The sequence below is a fragment of the Hypanus sabinus genome, chromosome 8 (genome assembly GCF_030144855.1).
Source record: "Hypanus sabinus isolate sHypSab1 chromosome 8, sHypSab1.hap1, whole genome shotgun sequence".
Lineage (NCBI taxonomy): Eukaryota > Metazoa > Chordata > Chondrichthyes > Myliobatiformes > Dasyatidae > Hypanus > Hypanus sabinus.
The window spans coordinates 30802317-30824840 of record NC_082713.1 but is presented as its reverse complement, the minus strand read 5'-3'; the positions used below and the strand labels follow the sequence as shown (position 1 = coordinate 30824840).

General features: G+C 40.1%; 1 protein-coding gene across 1 annotated transcript in view; it reads left to right on the top strand.

Moving 5' to 3' along the window:
• LOC132397880 (uncharacterized) overlaps positions 1-22524 on the top strand; it is a 62397-nt gene that overhangs the window by 8349 nt on the left and 31524 nt on the right. The window contains exons 5-9 of the mRNA XM_059976636.1: positions 1275-1417; positions 2322-2461; positions 5691-5845; positions 7521-7588; positions 13412-13498. Coding sequence (XP_059832619.1) covers positions 1275-1417; positions 2322-2461; positions 5691-5845; positions 7521-7588; positions 13412-13498 — 593 coding nt within the window. The remainder of the gene's footprint in view (positions 1-1274; positions 1418-2321; positions 2462-5690; positions 5846-7520; positions 7589-13411; positions 13499-22524) is intronic.

Here is a 22524-nt window from a genome sequence, read left to right as displayed (position 1 = left end):
GAACAGTAATATATATTTCTTTTACTTGCAACAACACAGACGGAAGCTTTTTAGGCCTTGAGATCCATGCTGGCTCCTTGAGAGTATTCCTATTGATCCCACTTTCTCTTCATAAGTGTCTGTAAAACCAAATACCTACTGGGGTCGGCACAGTAGCATAGTGGTTAGCACAATGCTTTACAGTACAGGCAATCTAGATTCAATTCCTGCTGCTACATGTAAGGAGTTTGTATGTTCTCCCCATCACCATAAGGGTTTCTTCCGGGTGTGCCAGTTTCCTCCCACAGCCCAAAGACATACCAGTTAGTAGGCTAATTGGTCATTGTAAATTGTCCTGTGAGTTGGCTAAGACAAAATTGGGTTTACTGGGTGGCGTGGCTCAAAGGGCCTACCATGTGCTTTGTCTCAATAAATAAATATCTATGGCAATGGTGAGGGAAGTAGGGAAAAAACATGCCATACTGAAAAAGTGCAAACATGTGAAACAGTCTCCGAGGTGAGGCAGCTGCACTATTGAAAGTAAGGTCATTGGAACCAGTGTGTGCAATCATAATTGAGTCCTCATTTCACACATACTGTTTCTACAGTTATTAATTGTTCCATATTTACATAAGAAACTGCTGACATAAGTATCATAATTACTCACTCAGTTAGTAATATTCCTAGTGTGCTTCTCTTGGTAAAATTGTGTAATTGTGATCTGACATGTTTATAAAATAAACATAATTTATGCAGATACTGAAATATTGCAATGGTCCTCACAATGTTTAATACTTTAATATACAACTAATAGGTTAACATGGACATGGTAACCCAGAGGCTATCATTCTTTGACTATCTTTAGTTCCTTATTTCTGGTTTTGTTTTTCTCAGTCTGCGTCCATTTATGTTCTTTTCTTTTTTCTGCTGAGTTAAGAGGTGGATGGAATGATGTGCTATGTTTAAAGCAAGAGGCAGCAAAGGCTGCAGGTAACATTTGGATGGAGTTTCTAAGCAAAATATAATCCTGTGCAAGTCTTCCCAACTGTCCAATCAGTTGTACTCTCTGCTTTCTCATGATCTATCTGTTCTGTACTTTTGTTTCCTCCAATAGCTATATCTTGTCCTCCCCCTTGCTTCATTGCCGCAGGTCTTACACTAAGGTTCCCCCGTGCTCTCATCTGCTTCTCCAAGAAATTATGACAATACCTGAGTCAATTTAGATTATCCCAGTTGCACGTAATACCAAGTAACTGATGAGTGAGAATTAACTTTGTGTTACCTTGTTTTTACAGCTTTGAATGTTCTAGGAGCTGTGCTACAATGGACTGTGTCCCTTTAATAAGTTCCTATGTATGTGCCTGGCTCCCCAATAACAAACAATGGTACAGAGCTTGTATTATCAGGATTGTGGGATCTGGAGCAACAATCACAAATGGTATGGGCACAGTCTGTTTGAGGCTACCTGGAAAGTGCATGATACAAAATGTAAAGTCAATAAGACTTGAAGGAAAATGTGTAAATGTATACTTTCACATAGATTTTTAAAACCTGGAAGTAGTTTTCAAAACATACTCAGACCAGAGACCACTTTTCACGAAAGTTCTAGGCACAGACTGCCCATTGGCAGTCAATTATGCAATAAGGTCATGGATAATCATTTACCTCAGTCAGTTTTAATATAATTGGCATATGTTTTGAACTGCAATGCAAATAACCCCAGTTGCTTTGATACCTTGAATTATACAAAAATATATCAATCTCTGTCACAGGTACTTAAGTGACTGAGCCTTCCAGTCCTATTGTATAGAGAATTCCAATGACTGAATGTTTTTTAGATGAAATTTCCACACTGCTGATATGCTGAAATTAGTCAAATCAACACCCAATACTTTAATTTCCCTTTTCATTTGTTCTGTGTGCAGCAGTCCATGAATTTCATTGAAATTCTTTGTGACAGTTTTAAATAATAAATAATTCTGAGGATTATTGTTGCTTGAAACATTAGAACATTTTACTACCTTTTGGAAAGGTTTGTATCCATTCACAGAATAAAATGTGTTAATGTACTGTATGTTGAGGCCTTTGTAAATACTGTAGTTCCTTTTTCTAATACAGAATATCAAGTGAAAAATCAGACTGTTTTATGTTTACATGTGTGTTCAAGAAGCTCTAAGACATTAATGCGTAATGTGAGTGATTTAATTAGATAAATTCCCTTAATGACATCAGTTAGTTAGCTTCAATAATCTGCTAGAGTAAAACTGCATTCCCTCTGAATTCAATAGTTGGAACACAAAATTGCATGAAGGTCAAATCATTAACTTTGATTTTTTTTTCAGATAAGCATCAGCACATTTCAGTGGAAGTACTTTGTGTAGATTATGGATTAACTGCTTCTGTTTCAATTAGCCATTTAAAAGTTTTACCCGCAACATTTTATGCCCTTCCTCAGCAAGCATTACGTGTGTCATTAGCAAATGTAAGTCTGGAAATTCATTATGTTTCAGTTATTTGATGCATTAGTTTCAATAATCCAGTGATCCCGATGCCTGGAATGATTATTTATGTGTACTGTTGAATCCCTCCATAAATGGAAAAATTTTAATGTAGTTAAATAATCTAGTATAATGTCCACATCATTAAAAGCAAAACTCATCCAACATTGGTTTTACTTTTCATTATGTCAAAACAAATAAACAAAATTTAGGGAGAATTATTTTCATCTATTTTTTATAATTATGGACATTTTTCCAAAGATAGGAATAATGCCAATTTTATAAGCAGATTTTATGAAAATTAAGTTTGAAGTTTCAGTTGTATAGTTATGCAAGAACACTTAGGTGCCATCACACACCAGCACTTTACCAAGTCTGATCACTTTCTGCTCCTGGTGTACGGGCAGAGACCGAGGACCACAAAGGTATGGTCAAGACAACTGTTTTGAATTGATGGGCTGAACAACATTCAGGGATTCATCTTCGAACCTGAATGAAAGTCCCACAGTAGTTGTGAACTTCAAAAAGATCTGTGTGGACAAGTGTGTGCCTTCGAGAACACACTGGACATACCTAAGCCAGAAGCTGTGGATAAACCAGAAAATTCACAGTCTGCTGAGGGCTAGATCTGTGGCGTTCAAAATCTGTGACCAGAACTCTACAAGAAGTCCAGGTACGACTTACAGAGCCTATTTTAGGAGTGATAAAGCAATTTTGATTTAAGTTACAAACTGAATCGAATACACTTCAGCTCTGGCAGGGTTTGTAGGAAACAAGGCATAAATGTTGATGATGCTTCACTCCCAGATGAGCTCAGTACTTATTATACATGCTCTGAAAAGTAGAATAAAATTACACCGGTGCAATTCCCAGAATATCTTTCAAGAGGGTGAACCCTTGTAAAACATCATGCCCCGATGGTGTGCCTGGTAGGGCACTGAAAATTTGTGCAGGAGTATTCAAGGACATCTTCAATCTCTCATTGCTGCTTTCGGAGATTTACATCTGTTTTAATAGGGCATCTATCATACCAGTGCCCAAGAAGAATAGAGTGAGCTGCCTCAATGACTAATATCCATGTGGCCTCCTATCTACTGTGAAGTGCTTTGAGAGGTTGGTCATGGCTAGAATTAATTCCTACCTAAGCAAGAATGTGAACCTACTGCAATTTGCCTACCACCACAATAGGTCTACTGCAAATGCAGTTTCACTGGCTCTCCACTTGGCCTGGTCTACCTGGACAACAGCAATTCCAACATAAGGCTGCTGTTTATTGATTGCTGCTCAGCATTCAGTGCTGTCATGCCCTCAGTGTCAATCAACAAGCTTCAAAACTGGCCCTCTGTACCTCCCTTTGCAACTGGATCCTTGACTTCCTCAGTGGGAAATCACAGTGCTGATTTGAAATAACATCTCCTCCTCACTGATAAACAACACTGGTGAACCTCAAGGATGCATGCTTAGCCCACTGCTCTATTCTCTTTGCTAATGACATAACTATTCGTCAGCATCTCATGGTGACGAAGCACAGAGATGCGAGATGGATCAGCTGGTTGAATGGTGTCACAGCAACAATATTAACTCAACATCAGTAAGAGCAAGTAACTGAATGTGGGCTTCAGGAAAGGGAAGCTGAGGGAACTTATGCCTGTCTTCATCAACAGATCAGCAGTGGAAAGAGAGAGCAGTTTCAAGTTCCTGCATTTCAGCATCTCTGAAGATTTATCCTGAGTCTGGCAATTACAAAAACGGTGGCTATATTTCATTAGGAATATGTCACAAAAGACTTTCAAATTTTTACAGATGTACCTTGGAGAGCATTCTAACTAGTTTGCTTGCTTCCTGGTATGGAGGGCCCACTGCAGAGGATTAGGGGAAAAAGCTGGAAAGGGCTGCAAACTCAGCCAGCTCCATCATGGATACTCTCCTCCCCAGCCATCATCAAAAGGCAATACCTCAAGAAGGCAGCATCCATTATTAAGGACCCCCATCATCTAGGATCCAGTTCCACACAAGTTCAAATTTAATTTGAAACTTGACATGCTCTATTCTCACTACTACCATCAGAGAGGAGCTACAGGAATGTTTTAGGAACAGCTTCTTTTCATATGCCATCATATTTCTGAAGGGATAATGAACCAGCCCATGAATATTATCTCACTACTTTTGCTCTCTTCATACTACCTGTTTAATTTGACTTTTTAGATATATTTCTTATTGCAGCTTGCAGTATTTTTTATGTATTGCACTGTAATGCTGCCACAAAACAACAAATTTCACAACATTTCAGTGATATTAAACCTGATTCTGAGATTCTAATGCCGCAAGCTTCTTTCTTAATATAATGGTAGTGGTAGATGTAGACTTATGTGTTGCTTATTTCAAATCACTTTGACTTACTTGAGATAGAACTGCAGATAATAGAAAGTGAAATACACGTCCCAGAAATGATACGTGTTCAGTCTTTAAATGGGTACTGCTATTCAAATGTTGCCATTTTCAGTAACAGAGTCATTGTGGAAATGTATTTGTAGCCCTGAAATCTTTATAAATTTATAACTTTGGTAAAATGTAATGTGACAAAATGGAACCTGTGTGATCCCACAGTGCTTTGCTGGTTTGTTAAAGTGTTTTGATGGGAGGGTTACAAGAGAGGAAATAAATTATAGTAGGGTATGTGTTTTATGACAGGGAGTTTTTTGATATTGCATAATTGAAAGCAGAGAAAAACAGGACACAGCTGTTGTGGTGGGGGTTAGGGGGAGAAGCCTTAAGGACAGATGGGCTCATGAAAGACAAATGTGACTGATTCAAGACCAATGTGGATAAGAAAGGAGTGCAATTAAGGGATGAATTACCGGATTCTACAAGTATATAAAAACTACCTGTTTTGAGCTGTAAGATTAAAGCTACCTATCAAAGACTTAACATATGGAGGCAACTTTCACTTGCAAGCAATAAATGTGCTAATAATTTGATCAACTCTGAGTTTATTGTAGTCTGTTACTGTATACTTAGAAGACCTAGCCTACATGGTATACTACAGTCATTGTTATCTTTTTAACTGAAATAGCAAGATGGCTGGATTGATTTGCTCATGTTGATCTAGAAAGTTTTGGTGAGAATCTGATATTTTGCTGAGGGGGTGGGGTACAAAGTGGCTGGCAAGACTGCTTAAATAAAGCTAACGTACTGTCAGATTATTTTCTGCAGATTTCTCCAGCACATGGTTATACCTGGACCAAATCAGAAATCAACTGTTTCAAGAAGCTTGTGAAAAACAAAACCTTCTTTGCAAGACTTTACCAGAAGTGCAGCATTATGACAGTGGTGCTCTTCAGCGAAAGGGGGAATATCGGGATCATGAGGTAGGTACATTGGTAGAGCCTCCCTGTACCTTTTAAGCTACAATTTTGGTTTTTAAATCTTTGTATAATTTTGGTCAATGCATTAATAACATATATAACACCAGTTGTTGCAGCTGATAAAACCTTTGGTTGGGCCACATGTGGATTATTGTTTACAGTTCTGACCATCCCATTACAGAAAGGATGTGTAAACTTGAAGGTGTGAGAGCAGATAGTACATGAAACTGACATGATAGTAGCATTTAAGAGGCATTTAAACTGGCAGATGAACAGACTGCGAATCTGGGGGTAGTAACCATGTGCAGGCAGATTTGGCACAAAGTTTGATGCAGATATTGTGGACCAAAGGGCCTTCTCTATGCTGTATTCTATGTATTGTACGTTGTTTTTGTGAAATCCTTTTTGGTGTCCTCTGTAGATTGGAGAGCAGTTATACCTTACTCACTCAGTAATCAGGTGCTTACTGTACCTAGTAAAGTGGCTACTGTGTGTATTTGTGTTCTTTTTACGCTATAGCCTATCCACTTCAAGGTTCAATGTGGTGTGCTCTTCTGCACAACTCTGTGGCAATGTGAGGTTATTTGAGTTGCTGTCACCTTCCTGTCAGCTTGAACCAGTCTGGTGACTCTCTTCTGATCTCACTCATTAACAAAAAAAACACAAAATGCTGGCAGAACTCAGCAGGCCAGACAGCATCTATGAGAGGAGGTAGTGATGGCGTTTCGGGCCGAAACCCTTCATCAGGACCTTTGGTCTGATCAGGGCTTCATCAGGTAGTAACATCGTCACTACCTCCTCCCATTGATTCTGTCTGGCCTGCTGAGTTCTGCCAGCATTTTGTGTTTTCTTTTATTTATTTCCAGCATCTGCAGATTCACTCGTGTTGCCTTTGAATTCACTCATTAACAAGGTGTTTTTGCCCACAGACTGCCACTTACTGGATGTCTTTTGTTTTGCATACCATTCTCTGAAAACTCTAGAGACTGTTGTGTGTGAACATCCCAGGAGATAAGTAATTATTGAAATACTCAATCCACTCCATGTGGCACCAACCATCATTCCACATTCAAAGTCAGTTGAATCATATCTCTTCCCCATTCTGATGTTTGGTCTGAACAACAACTGAACCTCTTGACCCATGTCTGCATGCTTATATGCATTAAGTTATTGCCACATGATTGACCGATTACCTAATAAAGTGGCCGCTGAGTGTACGTATTCATGAATAATGCCCTACTAGTCAGTTATTTTGATATGGTAATTGACAAATATAGAAATAGTTCACACATTTTTATTTTAAAGTTCCAGCATTGCATTGGAGTTATTAAGTTAATGTTTCTGGTAACACTAAATTAGCATTGAGCTCATGCTTTAGTAAGTCCCTGACTTGCCATAAGGAATACATAAGTGATATAACATAAATATAATGTACCTTAATCGCTGGCATGAATCAATAGTGAAAGCAGTGATTCATTTTTATTGTTGGCTATGTGAATGAATTACCAATATCCATGCAATGGCTTCCACTTTTTACAGTTCTGCTTAATTGAGTCTAGTTTAAATTAGTTTAGCTGCTTCCAACTTAAAGTTCATTTTCTCTTAAATTAATTGCTTTGTTATACTAGATAGTGTTTTTATTCTCTCTCTCTCTCTCTCTCTCTCTCTCTCTCTTTAGAAGAGGATCTAGTCTTTCCCAAAAGATGGCAGCAGCTAGCTGTGCAGGATACTTGAACAGTAATTGGAGTAAGTGTTATAGCCAATAGGATAATGGGTGTCAAATTTATTTTACAAAATAACTCAAAGGAAGAAATGCCTGAAATTAATTTCTATCTTCCACAGTTCTCCAGTATATAACATTGAGCATCGATTTTAGGGTCATAGAACACTACAGCATGAAAGCATGCCCTTCTGCCCATCTAGTCTGCTGAACCATTAATCTGTCTAGTCCAATTGACCTGCACCCGGTCCATGATCCTTCATACTTCTTCCATCCATGTATTTATCCAAATTCCTCTTAACTGTTGAAATCGACCCTGCATCCACCACTTGTGCTGGCAGCTCGTTCCACACACTCACCACCCTCTCAGTGAAGTTCTCCCTAGTGTTCCTCTTAAACGTTTCACCTTTCACCCTTAACCCATGACCACTAGTTGTCGTCTCATGCAATCTCGGGGAAAATTTGCTTGCATTTACCTTATCTAAACCCCAACTAATTTTGTATACTTCTCAAACCTCCCCCCAATCTTCTACATTCAAGAGAATAAAGTCCTAACATACTGTACTCAGCCTTTCCCTATAACTCAGGTCCTCAAGTCCCGGCAACATCCTTGTAAATTTTCTCTGCACTTTTTCAATCTTCATTTCATCTTTCCGGTAGGTAGGTGACCAAATCTGCACACAATACTCCAAATTAGGCCTCACCAGAGTCTGATCTAATTAGGGTGGATATATCCCCAGTGCCCAACAAGATGTACCCTTAGACCTTGCAGGAGGCTACAGGAGCTCTGGTATTTAAAACATCGTTGGCCCCAGCTGGGGTGTTAGAGGACTGGAAGATAGCTAACGTTGTTCCATTGTTCAAGAAAGGCTGTAAGAATAACCTGGTAGATTGTAGGCCAATGAGTTTGATATCAGAAGTGGGTTAAGTATTGGAAGGTATTCTAAGGGATAGGGTATATATATTTAGATAGATAGGGCCTGATTAGAGATAGTCAGCAGAGCTTTGTGTATGATAAGTCATGTCTAACCAATCTTAGAGTTTTTCAAGGAGTTACCAGGAAATCTGATGAAGAAAAGGCAGTAGACATTGTCTACATGGACTTTAGCAAGGCCTTTAACAAAGAGATTGATCCAGATGGTTTAGTCGCTTGGCATTCACGTGAAGTAGTAAATTGGATTCAAAATTGGCTTAACAGAAAAAGCCAGAGAGCGGTGTGTGGTGAATGGTTGCTTCTCTGACTGGAGGCCTGTGACTATTGGTGTGTCTGAAGGATTGGTGCTGGGTTCATTGATGTGTGTCATCTACAATAATAATTTGGATGTTAATATGGTAACTGGATCAGTAATTTGCAGATAACACCTAGATTGGAGGCACAATGGACAGCAAGGAAGGCTTTCAAAATTGCTGTAGGATCTGGACCAGATGGAAAAATGGGTCAAAGAATGACACGAAGTTTAATGGAGACAAGAATGACATGTTACAATTTAGGAGGACAAACCTAGGTAGGACTTGCACAGTGAACTCTAGGGCACTGAGAAATGTGGTAGAACAGAGGGATCTGGGAGTTTGGGTGCATAATTCCTTCAAAGTGGCATCACAGATAGATTGTCGTAAAGAGAACTTTGGCATATTGCCGGTAATAGATCAGAGGACTGTGTACGGTAGTTGGGATGTTGTATTGAAGTTGTAAAGACATCAGTGAAACCAAGTTTGGAGTATTATGCGCAGTTTTGATCAACTACCACCAGAAAAGACATCAATAAGATTGAAAGAGTACAGAAAAAATTTACAAGGATTTTGACAGGTCTTGAGGACCCATCTCATAGAAGGGTTTACTACGTTAGGACTCTATTCCCAGGAATGTAGGAGAAACGAGGGAGATCTGAATAATGTATACAACTTTGATGGGTATAGATGGGGTAAATAGGCTTTTTCCATTGAGTTTGGGTGGGACTAGAACTAGCGGTCATAGGTTAAGTGAAAGATGAAATATTTAAGGAGAATTTTACTCGGTGGTATGACTGTAGAATGAGCTGCTAGGAATGTAAATTGTGGATATGTCAAAGTAACTTTTATGATCAAAGTACATATGTCACCATATAGAGCCCTGAGATTCATTTTCATGTGGGCATACTCAGAATAGTAACTATAACAGGATCAATTAAAATCAGCATGCAGAAGTCAAAAAAACTGCAAGTGCAAATAAATAGCAATAAAAAAACGTGAAAATGAGATGGAGTTCTTAAAATGAGATCATTGGCTGTAGGAACATTTCATTGATGACGCTGAGGCTCTTGTACCTTCTATCTGATGTCAGTAGCAAGAAGAGAGCATGACTTGGGTGGTGGGAATCTGATCTTTCCTACGACAGTGTTTCATGTAGCTGTGCAGACTCCTAAGGAAGTAGAGGCGCTGCCGTGCTTTTTTCACAATTGCACTTGCATGCTGGGTCCAAGACCGATCCTTTGAGATAGTAACATCCAGGAATTTAAAGTTGCTAACTAAAGTTAATAACTCTGATCTCCGATGAGGACTGGTTGGACCTTTGGTTTCCCTCTCAGGAAATCTATAATCAGTTAATTGATCTTGCTGACACTGAGTGAGAGATTGTTGTTATGGTACCACTCAGCCAAATTTTTAATCTGCCTCCTGCATGCTGATTCAACACCACCTTTGATTCAGCCAAAACAGTGGTATCATCAGAAACTTGAATAGGGCATTGGAGTGATACCTAGCTACACAGTCATAGGTCTAAAATGAGTAGAGCAGGGTGTTGATGGAGACCATGGAGGAGATTTTGTTGCCAATCCGAATTGTCTGCGGTCTACACGTAAGGAAATCCAGGATTCAATTTCACAAGGAGGCATTAAGCCCAAGTTCTTGGAGATTATTGATTAGTTTTGAGGGGATAATAGTATTGAATGCTGAGCTGTAGTCAAAAAAGAACATCCTGATTTGTACATCTTTGCTGTCGAGATGCTCCAAGATTGAAGAACCAGTGAAATGACATCTACTGTGGACCTGTTGCTCCAATAGGCAAATTGGACCGGATCCAATTCAGGCAGGAGCTAATACACTTCATCATCAACCTCTCAAAATACTTCGTCGCTGTGGATGTAAGTGCAATTGGGCGATGGTCATTGAGGCAGGTCACCACACTTTTCTTGGGCGCCAGTATAATTGAAGCCTCCTTGAAGCAAGTGAGTACCACACACTGCCAAAGTGAGAGGTTGAAGATCTCAGTGAACGCACCAGCCAGTTGGTCAGCATGGGTCTTCAGGACATGGCCAGGTACCCCATCTGGACCAGATGCTTTCCATGAAAAAACTCCTCCTGAAGGCAGCCTGCATGTCAGCTTCGGAGAATGAGATCGTAGGATCATCGGGGGATGTGGGGGTTTGCAATGGTTTCTCCATGTTCTGATGTTCATAATGAGCATAGAAGGCATTAATTTCATCTGGAGTGGAAGCACTGCTGTGCCACGCATCACTTGCTGTAACCTTGTAGGAGATGATAGCATTCAAGCTCTTCCACCACTGTCAAGCATCCTTCACTGATTCAAGATTAGTCCAGAATTTCCACTTCGCCCCTGAGATGGCTTTCCGGAGATCATACCTGCACCTCTAAGAGCTTCCTAGGTCTCCAGACTTAAATGCCTCTGATCCAGCCCTCAGCTGATTTTAGGTGTTGTGGTTCTTCCAGGGCTTCTGATTGGGGAAGACTCAGAATGATTTAGTGGGGATACACTTATCTACATCTGTTTTACTGAAGCCTGTTAAAACCATGGTGTATTCATTCAGATCTCTAGATGAGTGCATGAACATGGCCCAGTCCACTGACTCAAAGCAATCCCGTAATCGCTCTTCTGTCTCCTGTGACCACCTCTTAGTTGTTCTGATTTTTAGGCTCTGCCTATATGCAGATAAGAAGGGCAGCCAAGTGATCTGATTTACCAAAATGCAGTCTAAGCAAGGTAAGGTAATCTGACCTTATCTTGTATAGCAGTAGTCTAGTATGTTGCGACCTCTGGGACTACAAGTTATATGCTGGTGATAATTGGGAAGGGTTTTCTTCTATCAAGCTTGGTTAAAGTCTCAGAATATAATTTGAAATGCATCAGGATGGGCTGTTTCTTGCTTGTAGATGGCATTATGCAGTATTGCGAGTGTTTGATTATAGTCGACTGCTGGTGGTGTACACACTGCAGTCAGGATTGCACAGCAGAACTCCCGAGGTATATGGAATGGATGGCATTTGATTGTTATGTGTTCCAAGTTGGGAAAGCATGAGTTTGACAGAACCAGCACATCGGAGCAGCAAAGAGAATTAACCATAAGATGCAGCATGTCTACGATAACCAAGTTTCATCAAAGGCAATTGAAATGAATCTCAACTGCCTCATATACAGTAGTCTTGCCCTCAGATCCCTAATTTTATTCTCCAGTGACTGCACATTTACCAACAAGATGCTGGGTAGAGGAGGCTTCATCCCTCTGCATTTCATCCTGGTGTGGATTTCCCCCCCCCCCCCCCCACTTTCCACACCTTCAGCCATGGTGACAAGTGCCCCACCTGAGGTCTAAGTTCTTCAGTCAATCATGAGATCTGAAGATCATTGAGATGATTTAAAAGGAAAATTACATGCTGCAAGTTGTAGCCAAGTAATGCAAAAGAAGTATATTTAAGAGGAATTGGAACAATTTTCTTCAGCTCACAGAACGTCACTGATGCTCGCCAATGCCATATGGGTTTGATTTCACAATTTAAGAGAAGTTTGGATTGAAGGGTGATGGTCCAGGTGCAGATCAATGGGACTAGTCAGCAGGACCTGTTTATGCTGTGGTATTCTATATGCTGTAGATTTCCATGTAATCACACTTTGCTAAGTACTACATATTTCACTTGATTACACCTCAAAAGGACTTTTCAGTTTTCTAATTTTCAGATGAGACCACTGTTAATTTAAATTATCCAGACTTTTCAAAATGAAGTATTGCTTATATGTCGTTCCCTTGTGAGTAGCCTATAACCTTGTGGCATGAGCATTGACTTTTGCTATTTCAGTTAAGCCCCACTGTTTTTTTTTACATGGGCATACCTCATTCCATCTTCCCATCATACCTTCTCTAGTTGGTTCTGCCAACCATCTGTCCCTCTGCTAACCCTCCCCCTGCTTCCCTCCCTGATGTACATTTGCAATAATTTTTGTCACTGTCCTAGAGGTTATTGATTGGCCTCGAAAAGAAGACTCAACCACATCCTCAAAAATTGCAAATCTTGGCGTTTGACCCTGGAGTTAGTGTCTCTCATTTATTCATTGCACAAATTCCCCAAGAGCTCAGAGTAAAAGGCTAACCATTCTGCTCCTTGTTTCAGTGGTGAATTGGTTCAATATTGTGAAATAAGGATCTTGTATTACCTGGTCTGCTACTTGGAGCTGCTGCCTAGAGTCACCACCTGTCTGCTGGTGCCTGGACCAAATGCATGGGGCTGATTTCTGGCATCAGATAACAATGGGCAGCATAATAGCATAGCAGTTAGGGTAAGGCTATTAGAATACTAGTGACCCAGTTTCATTTCTTGCTGTTGTCTGTAAGGAATTTGAATTTTTTCTCTGTGACTGCATAATTTTCCTCCAGGTGCTTCAGTTTCCTCCAACATTCAAAAGAAGGGTTAATGGTAAATTGGTCACCTGGGTGTAATTGGGCTGTCTTGTCTCGTTGGACCGGGAGGGTCCTCTATCTCAAAATATTTTTTTTAATGAAATTCTCATTGGGTGTGCAGTACTATGGTTTAAAACAACAGTAGACATCTATGTCAAAAAAATTTGTTTTTTTTAACCTTAGCTTCATTGAACGTTCGACCATATATTCCTCTGCAGTGGAAACAACGCATTCTAAAATTTATCTTTGAAGGATCTAATTTGAGGAAATGATCAGGTATGTTCTAGAATCTTGTCTTAACCTAACTTGTTTATTAATAACATCAGAATCCCGTGATGCTCTGAAGCTTTTAAATGGACATCTCAAAAAAGTTATAAAGGTTAACAAATAACTGCATTTTTAAGTAGTATAGAAACTTGAATGCTCATTTTCCAACTGATCATTTTTCCTTCTTTTTACAGACAGGAAATATCTGCAAAAGAATCTAACCTAAAAGGAGCTAGGCTGTTGAAATTTTCTTTGATCCAAAATTAGTCAGATTTAATTTCAGGGCATGCTGCTTAATGGATTAATTTGTAGCTGGGTGTGCATTATTGGAACTTACTTTATTAATCAATGTACTAAAATATAAAGGAACTTAAAGTGCATTAACAAAAGGATATTGGAATCCTGTTATGTTTTGCCTCACATCTTTTGATTTGTTTTAGGACTTTTGTAGTAGATTAAAAAGCATGATTCTCTTTGGCAGACTATCCTGAGATACTTTTTTTAATTTGTGGACATTTAAGTAAATAAAAAGAAACATGATAGAATGAGTGAAAAATGCACACAACAAAGATGTACAAGCAACCAATGTGCAAAAGACAGCTAGCTTACAAATACAAAAAGGCTGTGTCCACCTCATTCTGAAAAAAAAACAGACCCTATTTGTTACTTGGGGTGGTCTGATTTGCTCTTAGGTGGAACATCTAATTCCAAAACTATCCAACAATAAAAGAGAATCATGCTTTTCAATCTACTAGAGATCTAGAGGTTTGTTATTTTGCCTCTTGGATAACAGTGGGAGGGAAGAGTTAGACTGATCTTGGAGTGGCTTAAGAGATTGGCAAAACGTCATAGGCCAATGGGCCTGTACTGTGCTATACTGTTCTGTATTCTGATACTGTGGTGACCCACTTCCTAGCGCACTTGAACTGGCTCACAAATAGCCAGCGCGCAGGCACAAAGGCCAGGTCTGCAACAAAGGGAGAAAGCCTGCGGGGGTTTGTGAGTACGTGTCCCTTAGAGCATCCGCGCCCGGGGAGGACAGGATGAGGGAGGCTTTAAAGCAAGGCTGTGAAGTTCGAATAAAATCATCTTTAATTGCAGTTTACCGACTCCGTGTCGTTATTTTAGCGCTGCGTGTAGCACACCGCTACAATACTGTATTTAATTGATTCTACCAAAACAAGTTTTCAACATGGTAGTATAGAAATAAATGAGAATCATTAGATCAAAGTTTGTCTCAAACACAACCTTTTTTTATAATGGGTTCCCATTAATTGGGACATCTGTTATTCAGGGCAGCAGTTTGTTTAAGACAACTCTTAAAGAGCCAAAACCAAATTGAGAAAATAGCTGGAACTCCCTTTATTTATTTGTGAGACAATGCTGCTTAATTAGAGCAGCAAACTGTTTCCAAAGTTTCTATCTGGCATCAGTTGCTCAACCCAGGCACGGATGGAGTGCATGCAGGGGGAAGGGAGCAGGCGAGATTCAAACTCAGGGCTTCTCGCCCCAAAGTCCAGTGCTGATGCCACTATGCTACCAGTCAGCCAGTTATGCACGTTTGTGTTCAAAAAACAGTAATTTCTCTCACTGATAGCTGGTGAGAAATAAGCAGTAAGACAATTCGGAACTGTTTTGCTCACCGGGGCTTGGAGATGCTGGAAACAACCAGGAGTGAAAATGAAACTTTCACTACTTCAACAAGAATTACGAAGAATTTGACGGTATCAACAATCGTCTTCAATGTTACAATGAAAGTTAAGATTTGGAATGTGCAACCTTTTAAAGCAATGTATGAAGGTGGCCCATGATCTGCACTAGGTGTCTGTGGGGATTGTTCATTTACAATCAATCAAAAGAACACAGCAGATGAATTCTTCTGATAACTAATACAGTTTTATAGTTCTGTAGTGCTATTGGTAGTATTCTAATTTGTTCTGCATTTAATTTAAATTCACAAATTGTTTCTCAGCTAAATGGTAGTTCTGATCACATCACTCTAAAGCCTGATTTCATTCCACATACACTCATACATTCTATTAATTTTTTCACACAATTTATTAACTAATATTCAGAACTCATCAGTTGGCGTAGTGGCATTGCTAGTGGAGCTGCACTGACCCAGCTTCAGTCATGACTTCCAGTACTGTCTGTACGGAGTTTGCACATTCAGGTCACATCCTTCCCACATCCCAATGGCATGTGGGGTGAAAGGTTAACTGGCCACTAAATTGCCACAAGTGTGTAAGTGAGTGCTATAATTTGGGAAAGTTAAGCAAGATGTGGGAGAATAAAATAGGACTAGTGTAATTGGGTGCTTTAAGGTCTGCACATACTTGGTGGGCTGAAGGGCCTTTTGTTACTGTATGACTTATCTACTTCATCCATAGTTATTTTAACATAAAGGTCTGTTGACATTCTTGCTTCCATTACAGTTCAGTAAATTCCAAGGAGGCTAATGAAGCCACAGTTGTACAAAGTTCATGAATTTATTATCAAAGTACATCTGTGTCACCATATACTACACTGAGGTTCATCAATGAAAGGCTGCAGCCAGCCAGATGGACAAATGACTCATGTACAAAAGACAATGAGCTGTTCAAATACAAAAATAAAAAAATAATTATATTAAATCAGCAACACATATTGAGAACACACATTGTTGAGTCCGTAGGTGTAGAATCAAGTCAAGTCAAGTCACTTTTTATTGTCATTTCGACCATAACTGCATTCGACTAAAAACAAAACAACATTTTTCAGGACCATGGTGCTACATGAAACAATACAAAAACTACACTGAACTACGTAAAACAACACAAAAAAAACAGTACATTAGACTACAGACCTACCCAGGACTGCATAAAGTGCACAAAACAGTGCAGGCATTACAATAAATAATAAACAAGACAGTAAGCACAGAAGAGGGCAGTAAGTTGGTGTCAGTCCAGGCTCTGGGTATTGAGGAGTCTGATAGCTTGGGGGAAGAAACTGTTACATAGTCTGGTCATGAGAGCCAGAATGCTTCCATGCCTTTTCCCAGATGGCAGAGGGAGAAGAGTTTGAGGGGTGCGTAGGGTCCTTCATAATTCTGTTTGCTTTGCAGATGCAGGATGTGGTGCAAATGTCTATAATGGCGGGACAAGAGACCCCGATGATCTCAGCTGACCTCACTATCCGCTGCAGGGTCTTGCGATCCGAGATGGTGCAATGTCCGAACTAGGAGGTGATACAGCTGCTCAGGATGCTCTCAATAGAATGTGATGAGGATGGGGGGGGGGGGGGGGGGGGTGGGAGATGGACTTTCCTCAGCCTTCGCAGAAAGAGATGCTGCTGGGCCTTCTTTGCTATTGAGCTGGTGTTGAGGGACCAGGTAAGATTCTCTGCCAGGTGAACAAGAAATTTGGTGCTCTCAACGAACTCTACCAAAGAGCTGTCAATGTTCAGTGGAGAGTGGTCACTCGGTGCCCTCCTGAAGTCAACAACCATCTCTTTTGTTCACATTCAGAGACAGATTGTTGGCCGCTGCACCTCCTCTCTGTATGCTGACTCCTCGTTCTTGCTGATGAGATCCACCAAGGTTGTGTCATCGGCGAACTTGATAATGTGGTTCGAGCTGTGTGTTGCAGCACAGTAGTGGGTCAGCAGAGTGAACAGCAGTGGACTGAGCACACAGCCCTGGGGGGCCCCCGTGCTCAGCGCGATGGTGTTGAAGATACTGCTTCTGATCCGGTTTGACCAAGGTCTCCCAGTCAGGAAGTCTAGGATCCAGTTGCAGAGGGAGGTGTTCAGGCCCAGTAGGCTCAGCTTTCCAATCAGATTCTGAGGAATGATTGTGTTGAATGCTGAACTGAAGTCTATGAACTGCGTTCGAACATACATGTCTTTTTTTGTCCAGTTGATTTAGGGCCAGGTGGAGGGTGATGGCAGTGGCATCGTCTGTTGAACGGTTGGGACGTTCATCAATTCAATGTCAGGGTGAATGAAGTTATCCCGTCTGCTTCAAGAGCCTGATAGTTCAGCAAGACCAAAGAGCTGATTGTAGACTTCAGAAAGGGGAAGACAAGGGGACACAAATCAATCCTCTTAGAAGGGTCAGAAGTAGAGAGAGAGAGAAATTTCAGGTTCCTGGGTGTCAAGATCTTGATGAGGACCTAACCTGGATGCAACATACTGTTGCAGCTATAAAAGAGGCAAGTTAGTGGCTATATTTCATTAGGAGTTTGATGACATTTGGTTTGTCAACTAAAACGCTCAAATTTTTACAAATGTACAATGGAGAGCATTCTGACAAGCTGCATCACTATCTGGTATGGGTTGGGGGTGTGGGGTGGGATCCAGTACAAGATCCAAGTAAATTGCAAAAACTTGTAAAATGAGCTCCATCATGGGTACCAGCCTCCATGGTATCCAAGACATCTTCAAGGAATAATGCCTTAGGATGGTGGCATCCATCATTGAAGAACGCCACCACCCAGGACATGCCCTCTTCTCTTTGTTACCATCAGGAAGGAGCTACAGAAGCCTGAAGATACACAATCATTGATTCAGGAACAGCCACTTTCCCTCTGCCATCCAATTTCTAAATGGGCATTGAACCCATGGACACTACCCCATTACTTTTTATTTCTGTTTTATTTTGCACTACTTATTGTATCTACATATTGTACTATATAGTGTAAATATGTTCAATTATTGGGAGAGCTGATGCATCCAATACTTTTTTCATTGGAGGACATTGATGTTCCCATACCAAAGTGTGGTTGCAAACAGTCAGTATATTCTTCACCACACATCTATAGGACACTGGCACCTACTCAGATGAGGTGCTTTGAGAGACTGGTCAGGGCCAGAATCAGCCCCTGCCTAAGCAAGAATTAGACCCACTGCAAATTGCATATCGCCACGATAGCTCAACAGCAGATGCAATCTCACTGGCTCTTCCCTCAGCCTTGATTCACCTACATCAGGCTGCTGTTTAATGCTATCATACTCTCAGTACTAATCAATAAGCTCCAAAGCCTGGGCCTCTGTACCTCATTATGCAACTGGATTCATGACTTCCTCAGTGGGAGACCACAGTCAGTGCAAATCAGAAATAACATTTCCACATCACTGACAATCAACATTGGCATACATCAAGGATTTAGTGCCCACTGCTCTACTCTCTCTGCACCCATGACTTTGGGGTTGGGCACAGCTCAAACACCATCTATAAATTTGCTGATGACACAGCTATTATTGGCAGAATTTCAGATGCTGACGAGGAGGCGTACAGGAGTGAGATGGATCAGCTGATTAAGTGATGTTGTAATAACAACCTTGCACTCAAAATCAGTAAGACCAAGGAAGGGAAAGTCGAGGAAGACACCACCAGTCCTCACTGAGGGATCAACTTCCCGATAGCCAAATATTTCAATTCCCATTCCAAGACAAGACAATTCTCAGGGTCTTAGGATGGAGACTATGGATATTCTATCTGGGTAGCCTCCAACCTGATGTTATGAATATTGAATTGTCCTACTGCTCCTTCTGGTAAACAAATCCCACCCCCTTCCACTTCCACTGCTCCCCACTCTGACCTTTTACTTCCCCTTGAATTCCGACCTCTTTCCCTTTCTCTTATGGTCCAGTCTCCTATCAAATTCTCTCTTCTCCAGCCCTTGACCTTTTCATCCCACCCACCTTTCTTCACTTATAATCTTCCAGCTAGCCTCCTCCAACTTTTTATTCTGGCATCTTCCCCCTTCCTTCTCAGTCCAGAAGAAGGGTCTTGGCCCAAAATGTCAACTTTTCCATAGATGCATCTGACCTGAGTTCCTCTAGTGTTTTGTGGGTGTTTCTTTAAAAATAAAATCTTAGAATTGCTAAAAGTTGAAGAAGCTTGCTTAAGTAAACTCACTTAATTAAACAAAAATTAATTACCTGATTCATATCAAGGTCCATCATAGATAAAATCATTGGATTCTGTTCCTGCACCAGGACTAACTTTGCATTAGTCCTGATGAATGTGATTAGGAAGATGCGGATAAAAATTAGCCTGCAATTTCAGGACCTCCACATAGCCAAAATAATGTTGACACATGAAGAACAGTCGGCATTTTAATGCCTGCTTCAATAAAGTACCCTGATTTAAGGTACCCATATCCCCCAGCTGCTTTATGCACTGAGCTGCTCAAATGGACGTGTGCTCCTTACTAAGCAGTTCGTAATCATTCTTTGAACAGATATTGTAAAAATATCCAGTTGCTCTTAAAATGCTTGAATAAAGATGGAAACTGACATTAAAAACTTGAAATATGTGGTAGATGAATTACTTTCTTGCTATTGCTTCCTGCTGACTTAAAGGAGATGGGAAATTGCCGTGTCCTCTGCTGATTGGTAGATTCTGCTTCAAAGGAATGAAAGGCAGCTTTGATTCTGTCTGTGTTCCAGATGTTTAAAACTGCAACTCTGCCAAAATTTTGTAACTCTGAAATTGCCAGCTTTAACTTGCTTCTATCGACAAATATTATTTGAACTTCTTCGTCTACTTTTTTGCTGTTAAAAAGACATTCTTTTTCATTCTTATCAACTTTAAATTTTGCACTTAACAAATATTTTGTGATTGAGAGCTTCAGCTTACAACAAATGTTTTCTATCAGAGCAGCCACATTACAAGAAAGTAGTACAGCAGGAGTACAGATTTTCTTTAAAATATCTTTATTTTAAAATAATCAAGTGAATAAATCTCATACTTAATGTAAGGGATGTCTGTTTCGGGAAACTGAATTCATTCTGTACTCTGCATGTGTTAATTTACAAATCTCGTCTTCTTCTATAGCACTTGATAGAATATTAAGGAAATCAGTGAGGGAATTGCAGCATTTACAGTACATCCAAAAACCAGCAATATTTTGGCCATCCCATAAATCCTAAGAGATTTCCTTTCTTTCCAGAAAGATCCCTTGCTATTTATATACTTAGCGAACATGTGCATGATGCAATTTCAGAAGCTGTTACAACATGTTTTATAACAAGTAGAGGAAGGAATGATCTTTATTCTTCTACAGGGGGGAAATAGTTGACAGCCTAACCTTTTCTTGTGAAATGTTACATATAGTGTACAGTATAGGTTTACAATGTAAATAGTCTATTTTTTAAACAATTTTAGATAATCTGTGTTGAAATTTGGTTATCTGATAATGTAACAAGGAAAGATATTGTATTACATGTCCTGCAATTAGAGAAAAAGTATCAGACATTACTACAATTAATGCCCAAACAGGGTCATATTTATTATCACTGATTTATATGATGTGAAATTTGTTGTTTTGAGGCAGCAGCACAGTGCAAAGGCATAAAATGACTGTAAATAGTGTAAAGTAAATGGGACAAGGCAGAAACATGATGGCCGAGTGGAAGGAGCTCTTTCTGAATTAGAGTATGGGCCTTCAGGCTTCTGTATCACCTCTCTGATGGTGGTAACAAATCAGGTGTGACTCAGACGATGAGAGATCAAAGATTGGTAATGTGTTCTGCCTTCTTGAAGCACTGCCTCTTGAAGGTTACTCAAGTGGTGGGGAGAGTTGTGCCTGCGATGGAGCTAACTTTGTTTACAATTCTCTGCATCGTTTTGTGATCCTGTGCATTGGAGTCTCCATATCAATCTGTGATGCAACCAGTCAAAATGCCCAGGAGCTTGAAGCTATTCATCCTTTCCACCACTGACCCCTCAATGGGAAAAAGGCAATTCCCTGGTCTTGCTGACCTTGAGTATAAGGTTGTTGTTTTGATACCACTCAGCCAGCTGTGCCATACTCCTTGTCGCCATGTGAGATTCTACCAACGGTGGTATCACCAGCAAATTTATAGATGACGTTTGAGATGTGCTTAGCTATACAGTCATGAGTGTAGTGAGTTGAGGAGCGCCTCTGTTGATTGCCAATGAGATGTTATTACTGGTTGCCCAGGTTTTGAAGCTTAGTAATTAGTACTGATGGGGTAAAGGTGTTGAAAGCCGAGTGGTAATTAACACCAAAGACAACTTCTAAAATGTAGATAAAAATTAGAGCATGGATACTAGGGCACATCTTTCTCTATCCAGGTGCTTAAAATTTAGCCTAAAGATGGAGAGAAAATATTGTAACCACAATTTAGTTTTATGAAGGGTGAATCATAGCATCATCATCAGAAGTTAAAGAGTTATGGAGCTAGAGATGATCCAGATTGGTGGGTTTAAGTAAAGGTTTAAAGGACCAGAGAAAAGTAAAGACTACCGATGATAGGGCATACTTGGGCAGATGGTGCCAGAGATGTGTGTTAGCATTTGTGCTGTTCTGTTTCTGTTTTAAGTGCTCCATCTGTTTTTGGAAACATGCTGACCCAAATTATATACTTGAACTGAACAAATACATATTCCAGAATCAAGCCCCCATGCCTGAAGAACTGAGGCCTTGAATCTGAAACACTGTATTAGATTTGTTTAGCCTAACATATACATACTCTTTTGTTTTAACAGCCACCATGAAAAAGGTCACTAGGGGTTTGAGAACCATCAGTCTGAAAGGGTACTGCCTCTAGTCTAGAGAATATTTTTATGGATATTGATTCTGGCCTTGAAAAGCAACCCAGAAAATGACAGAAATATCAACAATCGTTTTCATGTGGCTCATCGACCTTGCAGAGTTAGAGGGGAATATCAGAAACCTCGAAGGAAGTCTGGACCAGTTTCTATGCTCACTACAGTTCCTCTCAGCACAGTTTGGTTGTATGTCTATGAAGTTTATCTCATTATTTCCTGCCTACATAAATGCTAAGGTAATAGAAAACTAATGGCCCTCAGTGTTAGATTATATGCACAATTTTAACTTCTTCAACTCTAGTTGGGTATTAATCTCACAAATGCTGATTGGGTTTATCCTTGTTTTTTTTTTCCTCTCTTGGACCGTCTCTCTTGTTATTGCATAATTGAGCATACTCTCTGAAACTTTGTTTTAGATTGATGCTTGAGACTTCAAATCATAGAGATCTGCAGGACAGAAATAGGTCCT